We start from the raw sequence: 26,634 nt of genomic DNA on the forward strand, positions 1-26,634 counted from the left end.
TTACTGATAAGTCAGATGAGAAAAAACCCTATTGAGAAGGAACGGATCTTGCTTGTATTCTTTATGCATCAAAATAAATTCAGAAGTATATGAACTATCAATAAAAACTCTCAGAAGCTCCTGTATGTTTTTAACTGTGGTTTGCTTAGAAAACTACAGACCACAAGACTTTTATGTAACTGGAAGACATATACTATATTTACCTTTATCCCTTTCGCCCTAATAAAAGCAAAAAAGAAAACTCTTCTCTGTATCCCATCACATCCTCACTGTGTAATCTCCATAAAAAATTACTTGCATAGGGCTGGATTATTCTTACCCTAACCATATGTCCTATACCCAAATCTCCCTTTCATTCCACCCCAGATATTCAGCCTTTTAACTATGGAAACAAAGGCTTATGTGTATTCAAATATATAAAAAATATATAGAAAATACGTAAGAGAAGTGCGATCAACATATAACTCTAGTATATTACAAAAATATAAAACAATACAAATGATTTCTGTCACAGATGCTGCGACAACTCCTAATTGCCAAACAAGAACATGACTAAATGCCTTACGTTTTTTAAAAAAAATGTAATTAAAAACATAAGCTCATTCAATATTAGATCACTGAAGTTGTTACTGTGATCTTATAGTGTCTCACGGTGTATTTGTTTTAAAAGAGGACAATTTTAAAATCTTCAGATAACACCTCTTAATATGGCTTACAGTGAAGCCCACTGTTTTGCTATGGAAAAAAAATGTGATAATATATACGCATATGTACATATATGTATATGAGAATACATTTTAAATGCCTTTGTATAAAAGAATCTTTTGAAATATCATATCAGTAACTTTATCTAATCACCAAATTGTCTCTCGTTGCTAATACTATTTTAACATAGTTGAGGTAAGCCAGACTCAAACTACTTTGTACAACTTTATAGCATCTAACTATATTTTGAAGCTTCAAAAATATGCCTGTCTTCACTTGTGAATACTCTGGTGTTATATTCAACCTTTTGCATTAGGTTTCATGAGGCGTAAATAAAACTAGAATTCACATCAAGAAGTATCACACACACAGACACTAAATTCACACAACATCTTTCATTTAAATACAGAAAGAATTTTAAATAAGAAACAGAGGTCTGTCTCAAGCATATAAAGAATCCCCACCACATTTTGTACTGTTTCATAAATAATGGAGATAAAACTAACCATTCAGCCAAGCTTCTCCAAACAAACATAGGATATATAAGGAAATGACTGCTTGATAGTGTGTATTTATAAACTCCTAGGCCAGGAACAGGGTAAACAATACTCATTGCCTGTATGGGTTCATACAGGTTTCTAAATAAATTCCTTACTTAAAAAAATAGTAAAAAAAAGAAAACCCGATATAAACATATCCCATGATCTTCTTGGTGAATATAAAAGGAGGTGCCATCAATGTAGGACGTTGGTAGCTCTAAAAATAAATGGGGTGAAGAAAAGCAGAGAGAGAGAGAGAAGACACTAAAGTATATCAGTGTATCAACTATCACTGTGTCAAAGGAACTGACATGTCATGATGTTGACTTACATGTTTTACAAAGGATTGAATAATCTAAAATAAAATGTCCCCCCCCCAGGATAGAAAACAAAGAGCTATAATTGTAAATCAACAATTTATATAATAATTTCCTTGACTATCAATTCTTACTAAATCTACTTAATTCAACTAATAAAAGACCCTGGCATTCACTTTATATTCTCTAATTTTAGTTCCAATGAACAAAGTATAACATTGTTTTAGTCCAGTTTCCACTTGGATAATGAACTTCAACATTCTTTATGGCACATGAATCTATGGGGATTTCCCTTAGCATTTTAGGCCATTATATCAGAATATTTTACCAAAAGATTCAACTGTTAGATGCAATATATTCCACTTTCTAACCTAAGTAAATATCACAATATTTCAATCATAGCAATACAAACACAGCAGAGTTGTCCTTTGAATATTCTTCACAGTCGATTTCATACCGGTTTTTGCACACAAAATTAAATTCACTACCACAACCATGCATGCCACCCAACTGTATTATCTTCCCAGAAGACAACTGACTGCATAAAATGTACTATGTATTATGTATCAGACTGTACTGCAGACACTTGCTTATCAACTTTGTAGAGACCTACAACCTCCAAGAGTATCTTCCAAGTCTGTTTATCTGTCTGCCTGCCTCTCTCTCTTTCAAACAAATGCTCTTTCCAAAAGGTAAGAAAAATGGCCTTACTAACACCTTTCTCTTTATTTCAAAAGGAAAATTTTTTAGTGTACATATTGCAAATATACCAATCATTACATTTATCCTAGGATTCCTTCTTGTACCTCACAAGTATCTGATCTGACTTGCTTTCAGAAGAGTAGAACACATAGGAACATCTTAAGCTGTTTTGTCTTCTGCTTCTCATTGTACCATGACGCTGGCAACCACTAAAGAACGATCAGTGCATCACACTCAACAGTAACTGAGAAGAAGAGATGTATTTTAAAAAGTGCTCATTGGATATGTACCACAAAAATGTTCTACTAAAGGGGAATTCTTACATAAAACAGATGCAAAATAAAAGTTGAAATTCTTTTGTTTCCTTTTTCCTCAGATTCACAATTAAGTGACTAATATTCATCGTTTAAATAAGTTGTGTCAGCTTCCAAATGGTTTCATCAGATTTCTTAATACTGTTTTGAGGGTGACGGAAATGTTAATTGTCTGGGGCTTTAAAGGTAATTTTTACCACCAACAGATTCTCTACAGATCAATCTACATTTTATTGTCAGTGTGGCCAGTGTGTTCCCATACTTTGTGGAGCTCTGAAATCTACCCAGTATGGAGGCGCGAGTTCTTTCCCCCCAGCCCATACTCCTGTCATTGCTATCTGACAACTCACCCAGATTCCTATTTGCCCCTTTTTGTTATTCAGTCTTTAAAATTACTTCTTCATCCCTCTTTCTTGTTACTACCCCCACCCACCACACACGTTATTAGAGTTATCAGTAGTCATTATTGCAAACCATAAAAGTTTCTTTGTGGGGTGTGGTGGGGGGACACCTGTGCTATTGTAAAAGCAGGCATCTCATTCCAAAGTCACGATCTGCTCTATTTCGTATTAACAGTGCAACCTAATGCAGTAATTAACGTTCCCAGCTCTTAGATGAACCAGTCCTTATAAAAGACTCTATTTTAGAATTTTATTCTAAGGATAATATAACTTTTATTTGGATTTCAAGAGTCAGACCACAGAACTCCACACAGTGTATGTATAATCTGTTCTATGTTTATACAAATGTATTTTAACAGCTTACTTGAATATACTAGTACCACAGTTAATAGATTTTTTAATGGCATTTCACACAACGCTTAATTGCGAGCTGACCTCAAATTATTCACCAAGTATTTTTAAGTACTTCATGGCAGAATTTTGTGGACATAGCACAATCTTCCAGTCACGCTGTCAGCAGACACAAAACACAGTTGCTAAGATGCATAGGCAGCTGGCTAAAGTTCACACTGTCTTCGGGGAGGATTACAATTTAAGTTTAAGAGCTTTTAATTAAATATAACTATACACCAATTTACTCAGCAGAGATATATTAGGATCATGTTTCTTTCATAAAATGGATTTCATTTTAACGTGCAACACAAGTATTTTGTTTCCTTATTTTAAAAATACAATAGGCAACCATACTGAAGTGCCTGAGCAATACTTACAGAATTTAAGTAGAGAAAGTTTGAAGTTCTTTAAGATGTTTACATGTTTTCTGACACATACCTATAGGTCCAACAACCAGACAGAAACAAATGACTCAATTTCATTCACGTTTGATGTGTTCTTAATGTAAAATAAAATGCCGGCACCTTAGGAACCAAAGAAAATCATCTAATATAATTTTTTAAAAAGATTTTATTTATGTATTTGACAGAGGGAGAGAGAGAGAGAGAGGGAGAGAGAGAGGGAGAGGGAAAGAGAGAGAGAGGGCACGAGTAGGGGGAGGGGGAGAGAGAGAGGGAGACTCCCCGCTGAGCGGGGAACCCCATACAGGCTCAATCCCAGAACCCCGAGATCATGACCTGAGCCGAAATCAGACGCTTAATCCACTGAGCCACCTAGGCGCGCCCATCCAATATAAATTTCAATCAGATTGTTTCAGACATCCTAAATTCCCCAATATTCTCAGAATTTGAGACACTAAAAAAGGTGCCGACTCAGCATGTTACAAAAATTGATGTTAGTAATCAAGATATAAACACCCTCTCCAAATCTCTTCAGATATTTTTGCATCCTTAACTAATTACCTCAATAACTGAAAATCAAGTGATATTTATATCAATACTCAATCTCGCCAGAGATGAGAGAGACGTAAAAGTTGGGAGACCAGCATTAGAGTCTGTGACTCGTACCTCCCTACTAACTCTGCTAGCCGAGCTTCATCTGGTGCACCTCCCAAGCATGTGAGCTTACACTGCAGAGCAAGGAGCTCGAGATTTCCCAATTCATGAATTTTACACCCAGAAAGGGTAATATATGTGGATAAACAACATAAGCGTTTCTGATGGCCTCACTTTTAAGAGGCAGACATGTTATGAGGATGATAAATGGGAATCATCTCTTTTCCCCAACTTGAGATAATCCGCTAATAATGCTGTTCCTTCAAGTGGAAAGTATGTGTTTAGATACAGTCATCTAGTCTAAGAGTGCTCAAGGAGCTATCACCAAGTGTGGGCTCTTCTTACTTATAGAAAAAGCCCAGGGGACTTCGTAACTTCCAATTTTTAAAGAGCAAGGGCTTTCCTGGAGAGCATAATCAAGTAAGTTTGAGACCTTCAAGAATTTCTGAACAATAAGATAAGGAGCTATATGAAAGAGAAGTAAGCCAGGTTATTTAGGTTTCAAAGTTGCTTAAAAATATAACAAATAAAACCAACCATAGGCAGTACATTATCTTTTTCACTTTAGTTCTTCAACATCGTCAAAGCCCTTGATAGATGACAGATAGATAGACAGATACCAAATATCCTAACACTAGAAAAACGCTTTGGTCAGAATCAAGGATTTAAAATTTCAGTAAAAGCTTTGAGTAAAGCAAAAAAATGCCTCTCATAAATATGTTTATACTTCCTTTCTGTCTAAATTATAGCTGGTAAGATAAACTTTACCAGACACCATTTTATTTTTAATTAGGTTACTCCTTTCTTCAAAAGTCAGTAACGGTTTCTGCTCACCTTTTCCACCTGACCTCTTCATGAGGGTGTTCGAATGGCCCCATTAGTTGTCCCCATATTTATCCTCTTCCTTCAGTTCTCTGTTAGAATTCTCTGCTTCTCTGCCTTGGAGCCCAGCAACTCCATGTCCCTATCTTATTATCCTCCTCATTCCTTGCTCAACCTCTGTTCAAGAAGAGCCCTCTCATCCCCAACTTGGAATGCTTCATAAATCCTCCTTTGAACTTCATCCATGCATTTATGAATGATCCAGCTAATGCCCTCAGTTCTCCAGGACAGCTTCTCTAAAACTCCTCAGCCCAAATTGGTTGTATCTTTGATTTGTATGCCGCAGGACTTAGGTCATATTGTTTCTTATTTACAAATTCCTTAGCTGTGTCTATATTTTTGTTTCACCTCCCATTCTAAATTCTGTATTCCATAATTAAAGTGAGTGAAGGGATCCTTTAAACATGAATGCATCTCATACTCTTGCCACTCAGCCCCTCGTTGAGAATCTTGTTGGAAGAATGTCTGCTCGGTTTCTTAACATCAAGAAGGAAAATGGTTACACTCTATTGGAGTTTGATACGTCCTTTGAAAGATGTGAATTTTGGGCTGAAGACATTATTGTCGTTTGATTGCAATAGCAGATCGAATTCTGAGATACAACTAAGGAACCATACAGATAACGCAAACAGTAAAGACTTTTCTGGATATAAAAATCCAGATAATCTAAATGCACAGTCACAGTTGCAAATTTTTTTTTTTCGTTCACATTCTTTCCAAATCCAGCCTTCCATATAGGCTTATATCAGGGTGGTAATCACCATTTTTCTGAATGTAAATGTATAATGAACAAAGTCACTTCAGTAGTAGAGTCAAAAGAATCCCTAAGCCATAACCATATGTATTTTCTTACAGTTTCCATGCTGATACAGAGCAGGTAACATGGACACAGCAAAGTGAGGTATGCAGTCTGGGTAATTCAAGATATATTTTCCACCCCTTACCATTACTTCTGATTCAATTATAATTATTCTGGAAACTTTTTAAAAACATACATTTTAATGATATTTAATTCTATTTTCTTCCTTACAGATGCCAAGGTTCATTTAACACTTGTGACAAAAGCTACACTTCCCAAAATGTGATCAAAGAGCACCATGGCACTCAGAGGAGACTGAATTGGACATATTCTTTTTCTCCTTAAAACTGGTAAAGTACAGCTTAACTGGCAGAGGCTTAAAGCATTCCCTTCCCCAAGAGAGTCTACTTCAGCCAGCTGTCTGCAGGTTGGAAAGCCTTAACTTTACCAGTGATGTTCAACACTCACTATCAAAATCACAAGAGATGCATTTAAAAATACACATATCTAGTAATGAAAAATAAATGAAGCAAATTTAAGAAACTAACAAAAAGTACAAATACCCAAGTCCCCCCAGTAGAAATCCAGATTCAAATAGTCTGATGAGGGATGGGGTCATGGGCTTTTTTACTTAGAGGCTTCCTGGTCATTCTAATAGACAGCCAGGGCTGAGAAGCCGTGTTGGCAATATTTCAGCATTGGGCCATTTCCTGGTGTTTCTCAAATCCCCGTGCTCAGAATGGCGTCACTGTTGGTTAGCTGCCTGGTGTAGTGTAGCTCTGGGTCCTCCCGGCACGCTGGGTGGTTGCTCAGGGAGGGAATGAGCTTTCAGAGTTTCCTGTGAAGCCAAATATAAAGATGCTTCTTCTATTAATTTACTCATATTACGTCTAGTTTTATCTTTTTACTAACGCAAGCAAATAGCCTTTATTATATGTTTTTGCTTACTAATTATTTCAAGTTGTCTTCCCTATTAAGCAATAGATTGCGTTATCTTCTTTTCTCTAGCCACACAATAGCTTGACTGAATGACTTTATTTCAACACCTCCAATTATTTCCTGGAAGTGAGTGTGAAGAGATGGGAGGAGAATGTTTCATCTGCAGATAGTAAAATGGCTTCCTTCCAGAGCAGAGCAAGGTGAGAGTGCAGCATAGTGAAAAATGGTAACCATACTATATTCCGTTATACTCTATAGAAATATACCTTAGTATATTTCCTTTCTCCTTTCTCAACTTAGGAAAACCAAAACCTTCAGAAACTTACTTTTCACAGCACATGGCCAAAGCAACTAAATCACCCTGTTAGAGACCAAGAAGACTATGGCACAAAGCCAAAAGATGAATCCACCAGAAGCCAGTCAAGGTAGTGTGTACTGATTATACACGTGTGCAAGCAAATCTGGGCATAATCTCGCGACACGATAGGTCAATTTTTTATAGACACAGATGCTGAAATATAATTAAACTTTTCCCTCAAGCCAGAGATTCTTCCTTTCCTATTTATACTTTAAATTATTTATGGAGAAATACTTTGTCCATTATCACAATAATTCCAGTGAGTATTTAGAGGGTTCATCATAATGTATTTTCCTCTCAAGAATCAAATCATTCTTTTTAGGAACAATTACAGCCTTCTTGCCAATAGATAGGTGTTTTCCTCCTGATTCATACTCAAAAAGTCTAAACACCGGCATATCTCTCTAAGGAACACCCTTTTTAATACAATAAAACAGGTTCTCAGTTGTTCACATGATGCCCTAGGATGAAAGACTACTTTACATTTTCTATCACCTCAATTATGGTGTTAAAAATGCAAAGCACTTCGACACAAATGAAAAAAAATACAACAGTTTTCACCAAAACACATCCCTAATTCCTACCCCACAGCCAGCGCCCCCTTCTTGGAATCATTCTACCAATGAAGCAACTGGATAGCCAACTCTTCTTCTTGTACCTCACTGAAGTATAGTGTTATAAATTTTGTAAATTCATAAAAATAGGCAATGCCTTATTAAAAACATACAATTTTCAATTTTACCTCATTAAAATGAAACCTCAGAGAGCACTTCTTTTTCCTTTTCTTTTATCCCTACTGCGCCTCTCACGATGCACGTCTCTCCCCTTGGCTACATCCTTTCCCTCAAAAATGTTCTGAACACTGTCTGGGCCCATGAATACATTTTTTATTCATTGCACAAATGAATGATCTAAGAGCTATTAAGAAAGAAGAATGTAATCCCTGTGTAGAGAACTGGGGGTTTCCTTGACAACAACAAAAAGACAGCAGGGAATGCCCATGCATTCCATGAATATGCAAGAAGAGACTAGGCCTAGTACCTGGAAAAATTTATAAAGAATTTGTAAAAAGATCTTTTTCTTTGGAAAAAAAAAATTAAATGGGTAGTTATCAAAATCATAAGCCCAATTCTCACACATGAAAAAAGCGCAGAAAGCTAATGAATTCTACATATAGGTGCTGTAGAATCAATACTACATTTAAATTTTAAATAAGGGTTGCAGCTGCTTCTGATTTGCACCCAAAATGGCATCACCCTAGACAAACACAATTCATAGAGGATTAAAATTTTAACAAGCTCTTACAGTTACGTGGATACTATAGTATAATTATATCTGGTTCCCCGTGGCCTAAATCTTGAATTTTAAAATTATTCCATTTTTTACCTATTTACAGTACAAAACATTCTAAGTGTCCCTACATGTAGAAGTTCAGAATAAAATAACCGCTAAAGCAGAGAGGGGATTAATTTGTACTCAGTAGTCCCCAAGTGCCAGGCATGACGTGTAGTGCTTTGTTGTCATGGGAGCATTAACTGTGTGATGTGCCTGCCACAGCGATGGGCAAGCCCTTGAAGAGATTCCTTTCTCCTCCGAGCATCCTGGTGAGCTTGTAGTATTATTATATGTTTTAAATGTTATAACAACTGAGGCCTCTGGAGATAATGCAATTTTTAAGACCAAACAGATGGAAATCGCAATGCTGACAATGAACCCAGGACTGTTTCCAAAGGCTCCTTCCACGGCGTCAGCTGCCTCTGCCATGGATGTTGTGGAGCTGACTACCCATCCACGTTCATTCAGTCTCACAGAGCATGCTGCAAAAATCCAGCTCTGGTGGAGTATCTTGTGCATGGTCGTTACTTGACTACTTGTTGAATAAATGAGAAAACATATTTGTATATTATATGTATAGATGTGTATACATGTATGTGTGCGTACGTATACATATGTGATCAACTTCCTTGTTTCGTGATCCCTGTGATTTGGGAAAAAGAGTATGGATCAAAGTTTAGGAAATATTCCTTCTACATAATAATAGCCATTCCATCTATTTTACTGGAAAAAATTCTGACAGAGAACTTAAGAAATTTCTGGGTCTACACTGCAGATAATCAAAGGAGAGACCGACTCCAGACTCTCCAACTTCTAGCACTTGCTTCTGTAACATACTCAGTCGAAAATCACTTGAATTAAGATGGCATAAACCTTTAAGTCACCTTTCAAAATACACAGCCCACTCTTTAAGAAGTAGTTTCATGCCATTTAACTTTACAAGTGTGTAATTCTGAACCATGATACTTCATGGGAATGTATTTTAAAAAATTAAACATACTTAACATACAGAAGATGCTATATTTGTTAAAAAGCATGAATCACTGAAGAACAGGAACACTGAATGAGAACACTCCCTCCCGAAGATGTTGGCTGAGTATCTGGTGTCCACGCACCTGTATGGGTTCCAGGTGAATACTACGAAGGCATTCATCTTCTGAAGTGGGCCTTGCCCCCCTGTCATCCCAGTGCTATTTAGAAAAATGCCTGATTATACTTATGGCTCCTTAGCTCCACTGATGAGCCTCTGCTGGGCAGCAAGAGGCTAATAACTGGTTTCTAGTAATTTATTTTTGATCTTCCTCTCCAACAAGGACCAGTTTAAGCTTCTCCCTTCTCATGAAATATTCTCTGACTTCCCTGTCTTCATTGATTCCCTCCTTGGCTGACATCAACTGCCATTTATAGTTGGTACCACGTTACCTAGTGTGCAACTGTATGTTTCTGTACTGTAATTATATCTGATTGGGTTAATACTGGCTCCCCAGAATGCATTTAAAGTCCTTGGGAGCAGGGTCTATAGTTTATGTTTATTTTGTGCCTCTTTTACCACCTGTCAAAGGACTAGGCATGCTGTAGCTTTAACCAGAGATAGATCTTGCTGGACTGTGCTCTTCTGGAAGACAGTGTGTGCCTTTCTCTCAAGTTCATTGCCAGTGACAGCTAGGTATTTGTCTTTAGATAATGCCCCACCTCAGTAGTAGTTCTGATAACTTTAAGTTGTAACTGCAAATGCTATTTTCAGAAAGAATAGGCTCATGTTAGGAAGATAACAAAGGTCTTTTTAGCTATCTGTGGAACACATCTTTCATTAAACTTCAACCTATGAAGAAACAATTTCAGTTTCTTAAATTTTTCCTCAAGGTGAGTGGGTTAATAAAACATTCATAGAGCATTTTAAAAATTGAGGGTCTATTGTGTGTTTGTGTCTACATGTGAGTGGTGTGTGCATGTGAGTGTGACACACACAAAATACTTCACTTAGAAGGACTTTTTAAAAAGGTAACCTTTGATCTGTAGTACAGGGTTAAGCTCACTAATAATTTAGAAACACTAAGGTCAATTCTTTTCCTCAAAGTATAGAAACAAAGGGAAGATAGCCTCCTCCCTTCTCATGATTTGACTAATAGAAGAGGAACTCAATCCTTTTCTAGATTTCAGGCAGCGAGAAGGAGGGATGGCAGAAGCCATCCTAATCCCTGCAGAAAAAAATGTGCTTCTCTGGCAGGAAGCCACAGCGGGAGCCCAGCAAAGAGAACCACTCATGTGTGCAAGCACCAGCCCCAACCAATTTCGGGGATGTGCTCCAAAATTCTGCAGGAAAGAAGCAGCCCAAACCCAGGGCTACCAATTTCAGGATGCTGTTCTCTTGCCACAGAAGGCATCTGAATAGCATACGTCATCACCCATTTTAGCAGCAAACTAAACCTAAACGTGTGCCTCCATTTGCCCATCTGCGATACTTTCCCTAGCTGTCTCACAAATGATCTCTGAAGTTTAAACATGAAAATATATGTAAACCGTGCCCTGAAAGTATCAAGCTCTGTGAGCTTGATAATGATTTAGCCCTGCACATACATGTGATATTCTGAGACGTAACTACGTACTACCTTGATGATGCGTAGGCATCGATGAGATTGAAACTAGATTTGCAGGCGCCTGGGTGGCTCGGTAGGTTAAGCGTCTGCCTTCGGCCTGGGTCATGATCCCAGGATACTGGCATTGAGCCCCTCATTGGGCTCCCTGCTCAGCAGAGAGCCTGCTTCTCTCTCTCCCTGTGCCTGCCTCTCCTCTTGCTTGTGTGCTCTCTCTCTCTGTCAAATAAATAAATAAATAAATAAAAGCTTTGGGAAAAAACCCTAGATTTGCTTAATTTGCTTTATTTTGCATCATACAAAGTTATTCAGAGGTAAATATCAGTGAATGTGTAGGATGATAGTGAGATAAAGTATTGATAATCAGACCGATTTAAAAAATGCTTTTATGTTAAAAAAAATCAATTCATTCAGGAACGAATAATTGTGGCTGCTTTCTTTCTAATTAGCTAGATCATATCATTCTTTTTCCGGCTGTGATCTGAGGTACATTTTAGTTTAGAAACTCCCACAAGGTAAGAGAGAGGTTCCAAGAGACTGGGGATCCTGATCTCCTTTCTCAAATGTTAACCAGAACAGGGCAGCGTGGCTGTACAGTGGTGAGCGTGGCCGCCTGTCAAATATTAACCAGAATGGCTGCTCTTTTATCTGCTCAAAATACAGTGTTTCTAATAAGATTTTGTTTGAAGAAAGGAGTCTGCTCCTATAATAAAAAATCTGAAAGTTTTTTTCCTACATAATCAAGTCTATCAAAATGAAAAATATGTGATTTTGAAAAGTTATATGAAGCAATCTCACGTAAACATTGCCTTTTACAAAAGACATGAACAGACATTTCTGCAAAGATGACATCCAAATGGCCAAAAGACACATGAAAAAGTGCTCAACAGCACTCAGCATCAGGGAAATACAAATCAAAACCACAGTGAGATACCACCTCACACCAGTCAGAACGGCTAAAATTAACAAGTCAGGAGACAACAGATGTTGGCAAAGATGCAGAGAAAGGGGAACCCTCCTACACTGTTGGTGGGAATGCAAGCTGGTGCAGCCACTCTGGAAAACAGTATGGAGGTTCCTCAAAAAGTTGAAAATAGAGCTACCCTGTGACCCAGCAATTGCACTACTGTGTATTGACCCCAAAGATACAAATGTAGTGGTCCGAAGGGGCAGCTGCACCCCAATGTTTATAGCAGCAATGTTCACAATAGCCAAACTATGGAAAGAGCCCAGATATCCATTGACAGATGAACGGATAAAGATGATGTGGTATATATACACAATGGAATATTATGCAGCCATCAAAAAATGAAATCTTATCATTTGCAAGGACATGGATGGAACTAGAGGGTACTATGCTAAGCAAAATAAGCCATTAAGAGAAAGACAATCATCATATGATCTCACTGATATGTGGAATTTGAGAAACAAGGCAGAGCATCATAGGGGAAGAGGCAAAAGTGAAACAAGAAGAAACCAGAAAGGGAGACAAACCATAAGAGACTCTTAATCTCAGCAAATAAACTGAGGGTTGCTGGAGTGGAGGGGGGTGGGAGGGATGAGGCGGCTGGGTGATAGACCCTGGGGAGGGTATGTGTTATGGTGAGTGCTGTGTATTGTGTAAGACTGATGAATCACAGACCTGTACCCCTGATATAAATAATACATTTTATGTTAATAATAAATAAATAATTTTAAAAATTAAAACAAAAAAAACAAAAAAAAATTGCCCTTTAAAAAATGATGACTGTGCATGCAAGGAGATAAATATTGCCATATACCACCCAGGTGTCTATCTCTTGTTCTCAGAGATAATGTCCCTTATTCTTCATCCTCTCCTCAACACCTTTAGCTTTGTGTACAATTCTCCAAAATACAAACAGAAATACAGGAATTATCATGAGAGTTATTTCTCAATGATGTAAGCAATAAGGTGCCATAATTTTCAATACAGAAACCAAGCAAAATGAATTCTAAGATAGAGGCCAAAATTATCTTTCTCAACATCTCATTAATTTTTAATACCATTACTTTAATAATTTTATAACTATCTTAGTATCTGTATCATTTTAGTTTAATATTGGCCTTACACCTGCCTTACACTTAGATATAAACTATAAAACTAGCAAAAAAGAATGCTTGATGAAACAAAGAACATCAAGCTAGCCTGACAAACAATATGTAGTATATATGAACTCATTTAAGAAAAAACCTAATAAACCACCTATTTTTAAGGTTATAAGTATGAGAATTTGCATAAGACTGTTTGAATTTAATATCTGTACATCTCCAAATAATTATTTAGTTTAAAGATAGCGTCATAGCAGTTTTTAAAAACATTCACAGTTCTGTCACACCAACTTGTGACATTTTCGATGACTTAGAGGGGCGTTCTTTAAAAAAACAAAAGTACGGAATCGAAGAAACTCTTCCCACACCACTGAATCCTGTAGAATTCACACATGTTCACAAAGAAAACCTTTCAATAATTTTTCAAAATGCAGGTGTGCAAATTACTCCTGAAGTAGAAAGGAGTCATGTTTTCAGTATCCCCTGAACCACTGTTAAACACACCCCATAGCATTTTTCAGCTCATAAAACTTTTATGAGCTGAAAAGTTCCTTCAGATTTTTTTTTGACTGCTAACTACAGTTGCCCTCCAGCAACAGCACCTTAAACTGCTATTAAGATCCATTTCAGCAAATGTAACATAAATGTGTCTTGAGTAGCATGTTTTGTTTCATAGCAGTTAAAAAAAATCAAGATTTATATGACTTGCTGAGCACAGCAAAAAATTATGAACGCCTTGGTTTAGTGTAGCACGGGTGGCATTTTTGCTTACTTGAATGCACGGTATGTGTAGAGGTCGGTTCTATGTTTGTGAGTAGATTTATACAAGTTCATACATGAACCGAGGATTTTCCAATCTGGAAAAATGTGTCTCGATACATAAAGAAGTTGGTTCCCAGGCACATATGTATTTTTTCCTTATTAATGTACACCTGCCTTAGAATCCATTAACTTAACATCTGCTTTAACATTTTTCCTTGCCAAAGTTCAAGATGCTTGAAAAATTAAATTTCTCATAGAAAACAAGTAAAATTAGTAAAAGTGAGCAGTTGGATCTGACTAAACCTCATTGTCAAGACAATAAACAATGCTTTTAGTCTTAAGGAGAATGACAGACATAAAAAACGATAGATGAAAGAGGGAAACAGAGAGAGGCAGAGAGAGACGGAGGGAGGGAACTAGATAGATACAGGCTATCCCCCGCCCTGCCCCACCACACACACACTGGAATCTTGTCCTGATGGCGATACCCAACAATTCCCTTTCCACAGAGTTTTCTGACCTACTGTTATCAATGCTGAAGAAAAACTGGTTTGAAAGCAAATCATGGTCCCATGTTTTAAAAGTGGAGGAAGGAAGAGGACACACCTAGGCACATCTCCCAGACACAGCTGAACTAAGTCAACAACTCCAATGTAAACACACACCTTGTATAAATGGTTTCTGGGTCAGGTTACTCAGACCCTTCATTCTGAGTCGCCATTTACAAACTTAGATTTTTTTTTCTGATGACGGTCAATGCTTACAGGGAGATCAAGTTGCACACTTTCTATTTTGTAATTTGATCACCTTAACCTTATCACACAGTTTCCCATTTAGAAGAGTTTTTAAATGCAGAATAGTTTTTACTGTTTTCTATATTATTCGATTTAACTGAGTATCTACACTGACTTGAGAGTCATCTAAATTGGGAAAAACTTCTGCATAGTCACTCAAGCATTTTTAAAAAATTCTCAAATTAAGTGCTAATAGTAATTCCTTTTCACTTCCGTTTTTTCTTTTTCATAGTAATACCATCTTGTCACTTTTCCAGCCCTACTAACAGCAATCCTCATTTCCACTACTTGGCAACTCATCTTCTCTCTCTGACCCCAGTTTCAAGAGGTGGAAAAGGAATGTAAGAGATAGGAGACACGATAAATATTTCCAAGAAACAGCATCATTAGCAGGACAGTAATGTCCAATCCTGGCCTCTTTCAACTGTACTATCAAGTGGAGATTAACGGCAATACTCTGGGAATGTATTTCCTTATATTTACTGCTCTGTGGGAGATTACACTGAGAACATTCTGGATATTAGAAGCATGAAGTTTCCACCTACAGCCCTGGAAGCTAGCTGACCTGACATTGGAGCTGCCTGTTCGTTTCCAACAGGTGCACTCCTGAGCACTCTAATGAGGATAGCATCACTCTTAAGAAAATGACACCCTGAGAGGAATATTGCAACAGTATGAGAAAACGTACAAAAAAAAAAAAAAATCTTCTAGCCCAACCTCTCGGACCCCAGTCAAGGAAAAAATAACTATTTATTCTTTCAATTCACATATTCAAACTAGAATATAGCAACTTCACTAAATCAGTGATCTCAACTTCCAAGTTAAAAAGATACAAACCTGAATTGATCTACTAAACTGTATTCACTACGTGTTGTCAGCTCAGCTTACCAAAGTCAAAAGATGGTGCAGTCTGACCTTTAGGAAGCAATAAGTTATGCTCGATAATGAAAACTTCAAGTATTATTCAATGTAAAGAAACAGTTTTTAAGAATTTTGCTGGAGAGAAAAATAAAATGTTTGAGCAGAATAGAAGGCATCATAAAAATTCCTAGAGATGAAACAATTAAATCATAAAATAAATAACATTAACAGCCTGGCTTTTAGGGAACAGAGGTAATGCTGACATACCCATATCTGAAATTATATGTGACACACCGAACTATAGCACTTTCTAGAACTGAGCTAGGCTGTATTTGTTCTAAATACGTAAAGCCTCATTAAAATACCCGAGGACAACAGCTTAACAGTATGCTCAACAGGCATTAAAATAACATTTCAACTACAGACCTGGTACCCACCCCACAAGCTGTACGACAAACCTATAAAATCCTGGGAGAGAAAAAAAACCAAAGCAAACCTTTAGACGTCCTTCTACCAGCCCTAGACATGTGCAATACAGTTTTAGCTGTCCACAGTGTAAGTACTGAAGGTTAATAGTTAAAGACCAATGGAATGTTAACACAGTCTAGTACTACACTTGAGTAGTAATGCATGGAAAGACACTGAAATTAAAACACTTTGTTCTGCATGTTCCGAAGTGATGTAACAGTGATGATTGGTTATATTAGATGACAAAGCAGGGCTTCTTAGGACTTTTAAAATACCATCGTATCTAACATTCTTCCAAATAACATATTCTTCCAATTCTTGTACAATATATGAAGCTAAAATACAGAATTTTTTTCACACTCCAGTTATCTTCTAATGGCAGCATTTGGTATGTTGATTTTTTTTTTTTTCCAAAAGTAATTTTCAAGATAAAATGCTGATTGCCTTGACTGGTATGTCTAGAAAGCAAAGACTTACCTGTCTTGTTTTCTCTGACCTCAATAATAAAAACATTAATGTCAGGGTGGAATTTTGTCCCTGCTGGGGGTTCTGGAGTGGAAATTGCCTGAGGTCTGATGGCCTCTTTGCCTTCCACAGTGGGTGGTCTTGCAGGCTGCGTAGAGGAGGGAGGACTTGAAGTTGTGAAATACTCTCTGTCAATATCAGTTTCCATTTCCTTCCCTACAACATCCTCCAGGGTAGTGGGAGGAACACGAGATGTTGACTCTCCGATGATGACCATGTCACTGGTTGATTCTTCTCCAGGCTCCCTGTCAATGAGAGGCGGTTTCTCAGTGGCTGCTGAGGATGGCTTGGATGCTGAGGTTGTATGGAGTCTTTCTACTGAACTGAAGGCAGCAGTGATATCACTCGGAACAGTGGCTTTAATTGTTGACAACTCTGGGAGTTCTGTGGCTGTGGGCTTTTCGAATAAACCTGAGCCTACATCAATATAATCTAGGGATGTTTTCTCTCTTTTCTCAGTAGTGGTTTCCTCTGTAAGCTGGGGAACATGGGTGCTGAAAGGAGACACAAATTCCCCCAGACTAGCACTTTCCATCTCATCTTTCTCTTCAGGCTCTGGACTCAAAGACACCATTGGCCCTGTGCTTGGTGTTACCACTTCATCTGTTTCTGCTTTGTGCTCCGTGACAGCACGAGGTGGATAAGACATACTATGCTCAATTTTTCCAACTGGAGTTGTTTCGACAACTGGGACTCTCTCCGAAGCTGTCGCCAACCTGTCTTCAGAGACTGTATATGGTGACCTGTCACGCTCTTGTTCACCCACAAGTGTTGCTGCCTCCTCGGCTATGGCAGCTGTAGAACTGAGAGTAGGAAATGGTTTCTCTGTGGCCGGTTCTTTCCAAGGGAATTCTTCCTGACCTGTTCCCTGTGTAATTTCTGTTGTTGTTCTTACAGTTTCAGGGGAAATTGCTGTTTCGAGGTGAGTCTGATTAATGACATGTATGTCTTGAGAGGGTTCACCTAGAACTTCCCCTTCTGGTGGAACAGAAGGTACCAACACTCCCCATTCTGTCTGGGGGATTATAGAAAGAGGAACAGTAGGGGAGCTGTCTACATCAGCAGTAGGTTCTTCGGTGCTACTATAATTAACAAATGCCAATCCTTCCACGTCTGAAGTGTCTACAAATTGGGGGACAGTAGATACTGGCTTAGAGACATCCATATCTTCTTCATCCAAAGCACTTCCTTCTGTGGTTGCATGAACGACTTGGTCTTCCACGCTTGTGATAGGTGGAACTCTTTCTTCAGTTGTAGAATCTCTCAAAGTCGGCTTTTCCACAATACCAATTGACGTAGTTGGCTGAAATCCAACTGTGAATTTCCCATGGTCTGTTGTGTCTTCCTCGGTAAACTCTTCTAATGGCTTTTGAGTACTACCTAGGATAAGAGTAAATTCATCTCCTTCATCTTCAGTGTGACTTGGGATTTCTTTATCCTTCCCACTCACTTCTGTAGTGGTAAATAAGGCAGGGGGCAATTTTGGAGGGCCTGCATCTTCTGTGGACTCTAACGGCTTCACTGTTGTATTATCTTCATCCCATGCCCATTTTGATACAGTGACCACCTCCACATTTAAAGTGCTGTGGCTCAAATGCACTGTTGTGATACCCTCACCATACTTTGTAGTATCTTGATAGCCATCTGTTTCTAATTCAACCGGTGTTTTTGTAGAGTCTTCCTCCACATCTCTTGCCTCTGTTGGCACTACACTGAGCTTTGTTGTTGTCATCGCTGGGTAATCAAAAGATCTGGTCATTTCCACTGCAGACTCTGTAAGATGAATTTCCTCTGACGAAGCTGTAGAGAACTTCATTCCAGAGAAGCCTTCCTCCTCTATTTTTCCTATAAATGGATCTTTGGTGATCTTTTCCTGTATCTCATCATCAGTATAAGTATCTGTTCTCATCTCTGGACTTAGTGTTTCTGTTCTTTCTCTTCCTTGTGCCATTTCTGTTTGTGGAGAGGGATAAATAACTGTGGGTATTTCCTCAACTAATCTTTTATCACCAGAATAAGGAAACAATTCTACTTCCGTATGATGCCGTGACGGGAAAGGTGTGGTGGACACATATTGGCCAGAAAAATCTTCAGTTATCCTTCCATTAGTTTGTTCCTCTTCCCAGTTGTCTGTGGATGATCCATCACTGTCAGGCATAGTTACAGGTGAAAGAATTGTTGATGCTGAGATCGGCTCCCTGTCCTCTAGTGGAGTGGCAGCGGTATCTTCTGAAGTCTTTGACACTGTAACAACTTCAGGTATTTTGCTAAAGACCAAGGTGCTCTGAGCAGATCTAACTGTAAATGTTCTGTCTTCACTGTCATCTTCTCCCAAGGTGAATCCATAGTGGCTTGTGGTCAGAGATTCAGATATAGTGCTTACTGTTTTCTTTTCAGTTTTGGATTCCAGGGTCATTGTTGTAGACACAAATGGTGTTTCAGTTGTGGACAATTCCTTTGAAGGAATGTGCCTTGAGATTTCCATAGATGTTACCAAGGGACCCACTTCTATTTGTTCAATTTGTGTAACTGATTCTTGGATTTGTTTGTCTTCCCTGACACCATCCCATGAATCGGTAGTATGATGGGAGACGACAGTTGTACTCTGGGGTACTTCTTTCTGAATTTCAGGTATGTCTGGCTTTCCAAGTGGTTCTAAAGCAGAAGGTGAGTAGTAGTCCATATCCCAAGGCTTCATGGTACTCCCAGCAGGTGTGGATGATTCGGTGGCTAATCTGTGTGTGATAGCTTGAGCCTGAACTGTGGTTTTCTGCTCAAAATTGACCATATTTCCCACAGGAGGGGACTTTGTTGTAATGATAGGTAATTCGGTGATTAGAGGGATGACTGGTGTTGTTCTGTCGGGTACCATTTGTAGTTCTTCAGAAAGACTGGATGATGCAGTTTCTGCAAGGATATTCAGTTCGATGGTTGTAGCCTCTGATATATTCTGTTTAGCTAGAAAAATAATTTCAAAGAGTTGATTAGACAAGTCACTAATAAAAAGTTGTACGTCCAGTGTTTGTGAAGTGCTGCTGTGTATTTTGGGGTGACCCAGAAGTGTTTTGTGATGAAGGGTATCTAGAAACTATAATTAAATTAACTCAAGGGCAGACAATCGAACATATCATAGTCACAAACTCATCACTTGTTTTACATTGTAAGGTTTATCCCTGCTTTCCTTCATGAGGATGAATGACTGCTTTCAGTTAAGGAAAATGAATATTTTGTAGTTTTAAGACAAGGAGAAGTCCAAAACCATATAAATGCAGAGTATGGAAACGGTAGATAGGTTACTTATCAGAAATTACAGAAGCAACTTGGGGCCTAGTCGGAAAATGCGGTAATACTATTCTGAAGTCCTCTTCTGTCCCCTGCCTCTAGCTTTCTCCCTCCTTCTCAAGCTGCGCTGTGTCTCAGGGGAAAGGGAGTGCCGCAGATTGCAAAACAACAAAAAAGCCACATCAAATGTACCCGAGTTACATGTAAACTATTACATTGTCCATAATGTGGAGGGCTTCATAAAAACAGGATATTAAACTTTTTAATACCACCCTTCACTTGAGTCCAGGTGTTGGGACATTTGTCTTCATCTTCATTTCAACTCTGTAGTGTAGCCTTGGGTCTCTAATAAACAATCAGATGTTTCTGGCAGAGGCTGCTTGGCATTTGTGATAGTTCCACGTTTTGCTCTATGTTCTACACACTATGTTTGTAACTCTTATAAGGGTCCTGGTTCCAGGCTTACTTTAGCATGAAACGCAAAAGTAGAACAGGAAGTAAAGTACCCACATGATATATTTTAGGTCTGTAATTACAAATCCCTGGAAACAACTCTCAGCATCAGAAAGAATGGGCTCAGGCAATAAAAAGTAACATGTCATCATAAAATGCTACATTATAATGCCTCCAGATTTACAGAGAATGGCCTCTCCTTTTTAAAGAAATTAAAATTGAGTGTAAAAGTGACAATGCTATAGACAAGATTCCCTTTCAACATAGGGAAAATGCAGCAGCTTTGCAGGCAAAGGTTTTGTTTCTTACGAAAAAATTGGATTTTTTAAAAATCAAAAGCTAGTCACCACTAAACTCAGAAGAAACTGTTCTAAGGAAACCGGTAGTCATTGTCTCGCCACATTCTGTATGACTTAAAACTAGCTGTATGGCGAATGCTAGCTCTGCCTGATGAGAGCTGTCGTATCTGTAGTATCTGTAATATCTGTGTCTAACTCTCAGTAATCCCCAAACAGGAGTCATTGGAAAACTAAACTGGATACCTTTGAACTCCATCTATTCTGTCAAAACTTAATGATACTAGGGCAGTGAAACTGCTGTGTGTGATACAAGAATTGTAAATACATGTCGTTATGTATTTGTCCAAACCCACAGAACGTACAGCACAAAGGATGAAGCTTTATGTAGTTTGGACTTTGATTATGGTATGTCCACGTGTGTTCATCAGTTGTAACAAATGTACTGCTTTGGTGGGTGGTGCTGATAATGGGGGAGGCTGTGCATGAGAAGGGGGCGGGGGTACACAGGAAATCTAACTGCTCTAAAACCTAAAACTGCTCTAAAAACTAAAGTCTATCAAAATAATTTGAGGATAAGATGATGTGATTTTGTTGTAAATCAGACTTGCTGTTGTGACAGGTTCTTTATTTTTGTCTGGGATGAGCTGTTATTAGCTGTGGCCATTCCCCAGACCATCCTAAAGCCCAGATTCACTCATGGTAACATTTAAATATTCTCCAAAGTCTGTCACTATTTACCTGTTACTATTTTATGCTGGAACAAAACTAAACAAAAAATAATTGGACTCTTCAAAAACATTATATAATTTTTTTTTCTCCTTGTAAGAAAATCCTTTTCTATATTCATTTCCTGGAAGAAGATTTGGTCTATTTTGATTGACATGAACAACTTAAGGAGCCAAAGTATGGTTGATGAGCTCTCCTTTAATTCAATTCTCTATCCTCTGAAATTCCATAACCATTACCTCATTTCACTGCCAAATATCATGTTCGTCTTCTAACAGCTTTCTTTGGGGAAATAGTAAAATATACATACAGAGAAAGTTCCCATGGAAACATAACATAATCACTTATCACACTGCATATTTGAGAAAAAATAATCATATTATTGTTAATAACAGCAAAAGAGCTCATTTTGCTTTTTTCCTCTGAGTATTGCCATGGCTGATGAAATGAACTTAAAAGGAGATCATATGGCATTCGGGCCAAACAGAAGGCCTGTGAATCAGGTTGTCCCATGTTCCAAACCAAGTTTTTACAGTGCTATGAAAATACTTTTACAGTGTTTGAAAAATAAAGGATTCAGATTTTAAAAACTAAATTGTACGCCATTGCCAATTACTACTGTACCATTGGTGTTGCCTCCGTCTAGTCCTGGAGCATAGTAAAGTGACAGCAATATGCCTCAGAGAATCTCCCTTACAAAGCCAGGATTTATGTGACTTTGTTTTCAAAAACAAGGGTTTTCGATCATTCTAGAGCTCTGTTTAAAAGTCTGCTTATAATTAAGTTAATTAATTCTACTATTTGGAATGGAAAACCTCAGACTTCCTTGGGGGTTGGGTGGCTTTTTTGTCAACTTAACAGCTGATTTCCATCATAACTCAGAATATCTGATCATTGTTTCAGCCATTCCAAAAAGAGGAAATAATTTTAAAAACTACATATATCTACAAAGAGATATCTGAAGAATAAATGTTCCTGTATTAATGATGACTATTATAAAGGTGAAAATGCAACTCTAAGTTATTCCAAAAGTGTCCTTCCAGAAGAATTCACATGGAGAAATTTTTGAATTGGAAAACTACCAGTGTCCCTTTAGCTTCATTATTAAGGAAGCCAACAGAAATCAGCATATTTCTTTTCCCACAAACGCTCCCTTCCAACCTCTGCAGCTGTCTTCCACACAGATGTTTTGCATCACTGTACTTATGGTATTTTACGTCCTATGGACTGTCTTCTCTGTGTTTCTGTTATAAGACACGAGGCAGATTTTCCCAATAAAATATAAAGACCCTTTAGCGGCATGATAGTCGATTTAACGCATACCCGTACCGCCTGTATTATACAAAAGTGACTAATTTCAAATTAGTTCTTCTATCTTAAAATGTTTTCTACGTAAATAACTGTAAACACGAGAGTTCACAAATAGAGTGGATATTCAATAAGTTGATTCGGACTTCATCATTAAATAAAGGGTAAAGGCTGGAACAATGGCATTAGAATTCAAACTCTTTTAAAAAAGTTTTATGAATGACTGAATGCTAACAGATTGATATTCAATAAACAGAAAACATATTTAAAATACCGTTTAGGGAAGGATTAGTTTTGGTGCCTACGGTCAGATTATGATTGAGGGCACAAAAAGGATCATAAGCACACCATAGGTTAGAAGGGCAGGCCAACTTTAAAAGTGAACAAATATGTAAGAAGTATAGCATATGAAGTGGTGGGAACTTATTTAGCCTTCTCTAAGCCACAATTTCTAGTCCCTAGCTTAATCAAACAGGGATAGAAAAAGATGAGGGTTCAAAGCTAGATCACATTGATGACCAGACACTTTGAAATTAAGATTTCAAAACAAGAAAATTATTTCAGTTGAGAAAGATGTTGAGGACAACTGAACAACTGTGTTTAATAATAGAAATGGCTGTTATTTAGAGTTTGGCCTCCAACTTAAAAAGGAAAAATGGGCTCAAAGTCCAATGCAACGAATTTAGATAATTAGAAAAACTATCCGATGACGATGGTAATAGGATAGGAGAATGGGTTTTCTAGGAAACATGCTCTATCTCCCTGTCTTGGAGATCATGAATAACATAACATGAGAGATTACCATGAGTCTTGAGTGGCTTTGATTCACTTAAATTTGGGGATGTATGGGTGATTTTTTCAAAGCCCTAGGTCTCTAACTTTCACAGAACTTGCTTAACTCTGAGGTCAAAGAAAAATCAAAAGTGCACAATTTAGTTTAATCATCACAGGGAAATACACAGGGAAATTTCATTTCACAAATATACTAATTTCCTTGTTTTTCAAATCTACTTGACATGAATAGATTCTAATTATGCTTGTCATCAGCCATTGTTAATATTCTATTCAGTGATGGTAGAAGGAAAAGAGAATTACAGCAAAGTGAGGTGTGGTATTGTTCATTCACCAAGAAATGACTTTAAAAACCCCTTCTGCATTTGGTGAAAAGCAAGCAAGAAAAATATGGTTATATTTCTAAATTGCTCTACTTAACCAACCAGCGATAAACTCCTGAAATCACTTACGGAACTGTTGCTGAGGTCACAGCTCACATACTTTACCCTAAGTATTTAGCCACCGCTTAACTGTGTGGGAAAAGTGAACAGCAGTCAAGTCAGTATAAGAATATTTTTTAAATTCTTTAAAATATCTACTTTAGAAGAATCCTTGAAAAATGAATTAGAAATCTGGGGAGGCTGTTGGCATTGCATGTGGTTTACGAAAGATTTTTATGTTATGACTAAGCCTTTTAAATCTTTTAGATGATGACTACATTTTGAATATAATAGGTCTTAGGGAAGAAATAAAAAAGAATCTAACCCTTAGATTAGATTTGGATTAGTTTAGGTTATCCTTTGGTTTGGAAAAAACCCAAAATTTGAACCGTGATTTTAGAAGTTACAGATTTCCAAGTTCTATAGATTTAAATGAATTAGAAAGAAAAAACTGGGCCTAAACTTTGAAAGTACTCTCAGATTTTATATAGATTTTTAGTAAGTGGTTATTGTATTTGAATCTAAGTATCTTGTCATTTCATGCGTTCATGTGAATTCTTCATTTAAATAAATAATTTAAAACACATCAGGATGAATTCTTTGTGGCTACAAAGTTTAAGTTGGTTTAAGTTTTACCCTCAGGGAGAAAAAAAAACAACAACAACGTTGTTTAAAAGTTCTCTCTTGCCCGTTTTATCAAGCAAAAGAAAATACAATTGAGCAAGGTAGTCAAGTTGGGTAATTCCATTCCTTCCCTAATTAAACCTCTCTAACCCTGCCCCCTGACACGAGTCTGATTTCAGCTCTTAATCACTTAACGAAAAACTGATTTTAGCGCTTCAACTACTTGAAAGTCACTGTTAAAAGAATGTCTATCTTTCTACTTTTAGAAATAGGCTTTCTTTTTTATTGTTGTTTCAGCTTTTCCTGAGAACAACTAAGGAAGGACTTTTCTGTTGTTCCAGGGTCTAAGAACAAAAGTTAGTATTTTCAGTGGCTTTTTATGGCCAGCTTATATTGCACTGATACCCGACACATGGCTTTCACACTCGGAAAGCTGAGTCTATGGGAGGAGATGTGGGCAGAGGCAGCTCAGCGGGGAGGCAGTGGTGTGTGAGATCAAGCCTTTCCGCCACACTAATGGCTATTCTACTCAGACATCCTAGTCGTGACTTTTTGGCTGATAAAGAATGCCTGTGTATTTCACCTTAGAAACGAATTACATAATAAGCTAGTATATTTTCTATTCGTTTCAGTTACATATTGCTAAAACAAGATATATTGGAAACTTAGTAAAACCCTTTACTATATTTCAATATGACATGGCTCTACTTTGACATACTCACCCCAAATGCTAGGAAATCTTTGTTTAGCTGTCACAACAATACAGACCCTTCGGTAAAAATCACAGTGAGACTCTGGATTACTCCCTTGTTTGATCAAGCATCCTACAAGCACGATACTATATATTATGTGACTACTATTGCTAAAATAATTTAAGAACATCTGAAAATTTAAACAATTGTATCACGAACGTGGAGAGGTTTCTTAAAATCAATTTTAAATACTAAACCTAACTGAAGATAGCCTACATTACGCCTTTCAAAGAACATAGACTGTACTTCAATATGATACTAGAGAATTAGTGATTAGAAGGCACATACTTCCATTACTTGAATTAAAATAAGAGAAAAGGAGATATTTATTTATAGCATGGTTACCTGTTAGGTATTAACTGAATTATGATTATCCATCTCGGTTCCAAGTACTCACCTGTAATTACTGAAATTTGAATTCGCCGCCATTTCAAAGAAAGACATACCAAACAAGACAAAATAAACAGAATTCAAGGCTTCAACTCAGCCACAGTTGGCCTCAACATTATAGCACCAACAATCTAATTACATTTAAGGACTGCATTAATGTTAAAAAAAATATATCAGAAATATGTTCTGTGGTTCTAGGTGCAATGGAGCATAGTTAAGACCGTAACTTGACATATCCTCATCATCTCTAAAAGAACATCCATCTGTCAAACTTCCTGTTGTTTTAACCATATCACTGCCGCTCCGTTTATTGGCTTTTGAAAATCAGTGAACTGTTTCCGTTCTGTGCATACACTGCAAGACATGGAATCCATTCCCATCGCTAGGTGAACACCAATGCATGTCTTCGAAGTATTTTTTAAAAATCTGTAATTTTTAAAAAGGTATCAAACACTTACGTTTAAAGCAGTAGGCATCAAATCTGCTATCAGGGGGAGGGAAGCCTGTCTGGTTCTCAAAACGATACAGGGTTCTCACCCCAAGTAAACCACCTCCACACTGGGCCCTGGCCACAGTCACAGGGTGGCGAACGCTGGCGTCAGATAGCCACCCATAATCGCACTGGTCAAAGCCATTCCTCCAAGCTGCTTGGAGCTCCCCCACTGTCGCCAGCCGGGCGTCCTGGTTTTCACACTCTTCTTCAGCCTCCTCAAAGGTAAATTTATCAGGAGCAGTGATATGGAACACATCACCTGAAATAAGGAGGGAAAAAA

General features: G+C 37.7%; 1 protein-coding gene across 6 annotated transcripts in view; it reads right to left on the reverse strand.

Moving 5' to 3' along the window:
• VCAN (versican) overlaps positions 1–26,634 on the reverse strand; it is a 155,300-nt gene that overhangs the window by 44,618 nt on the left and 84,048 nt on the right. For 4 of the 6 annotated variants that reach the window (XM_087862007.1, XM_045796328.2, XM_045796329.2 and 1 more), the window contains 2 exons: positions 26,320–26,613; positions 16,766–19,771 (listed from right to left, as the gene is read on the reverse strand). In XM_087862007.1, the coding sequence (XP_087718133.1) occupies positions 16,766–19,771; positions 26,320–26,613 (3,300 nt within the window). The remainder of the gene's footprint in view (positions 1–16,765; positions 19,772–26,319; positions 26,614–26,634) is intronic. The other 2 variants (XM_087862008.1, XM_045796330.2) reach the window with 1 other exon arrangement.

This window comes from Ursus americanus, chromosome 5 (assembly GCF_024610735.1).
Source record: "Ursus americanus isolate L20-20 chromosome 5, mUrsAme1.1.p, whole genome shotgun sequence".
NCBI classification, from domain to species: Eukaryota; Metazoa; Chordata; class Mammalia; order Carnivora; family Ursidae; genus Ursus; species Ursus americanus.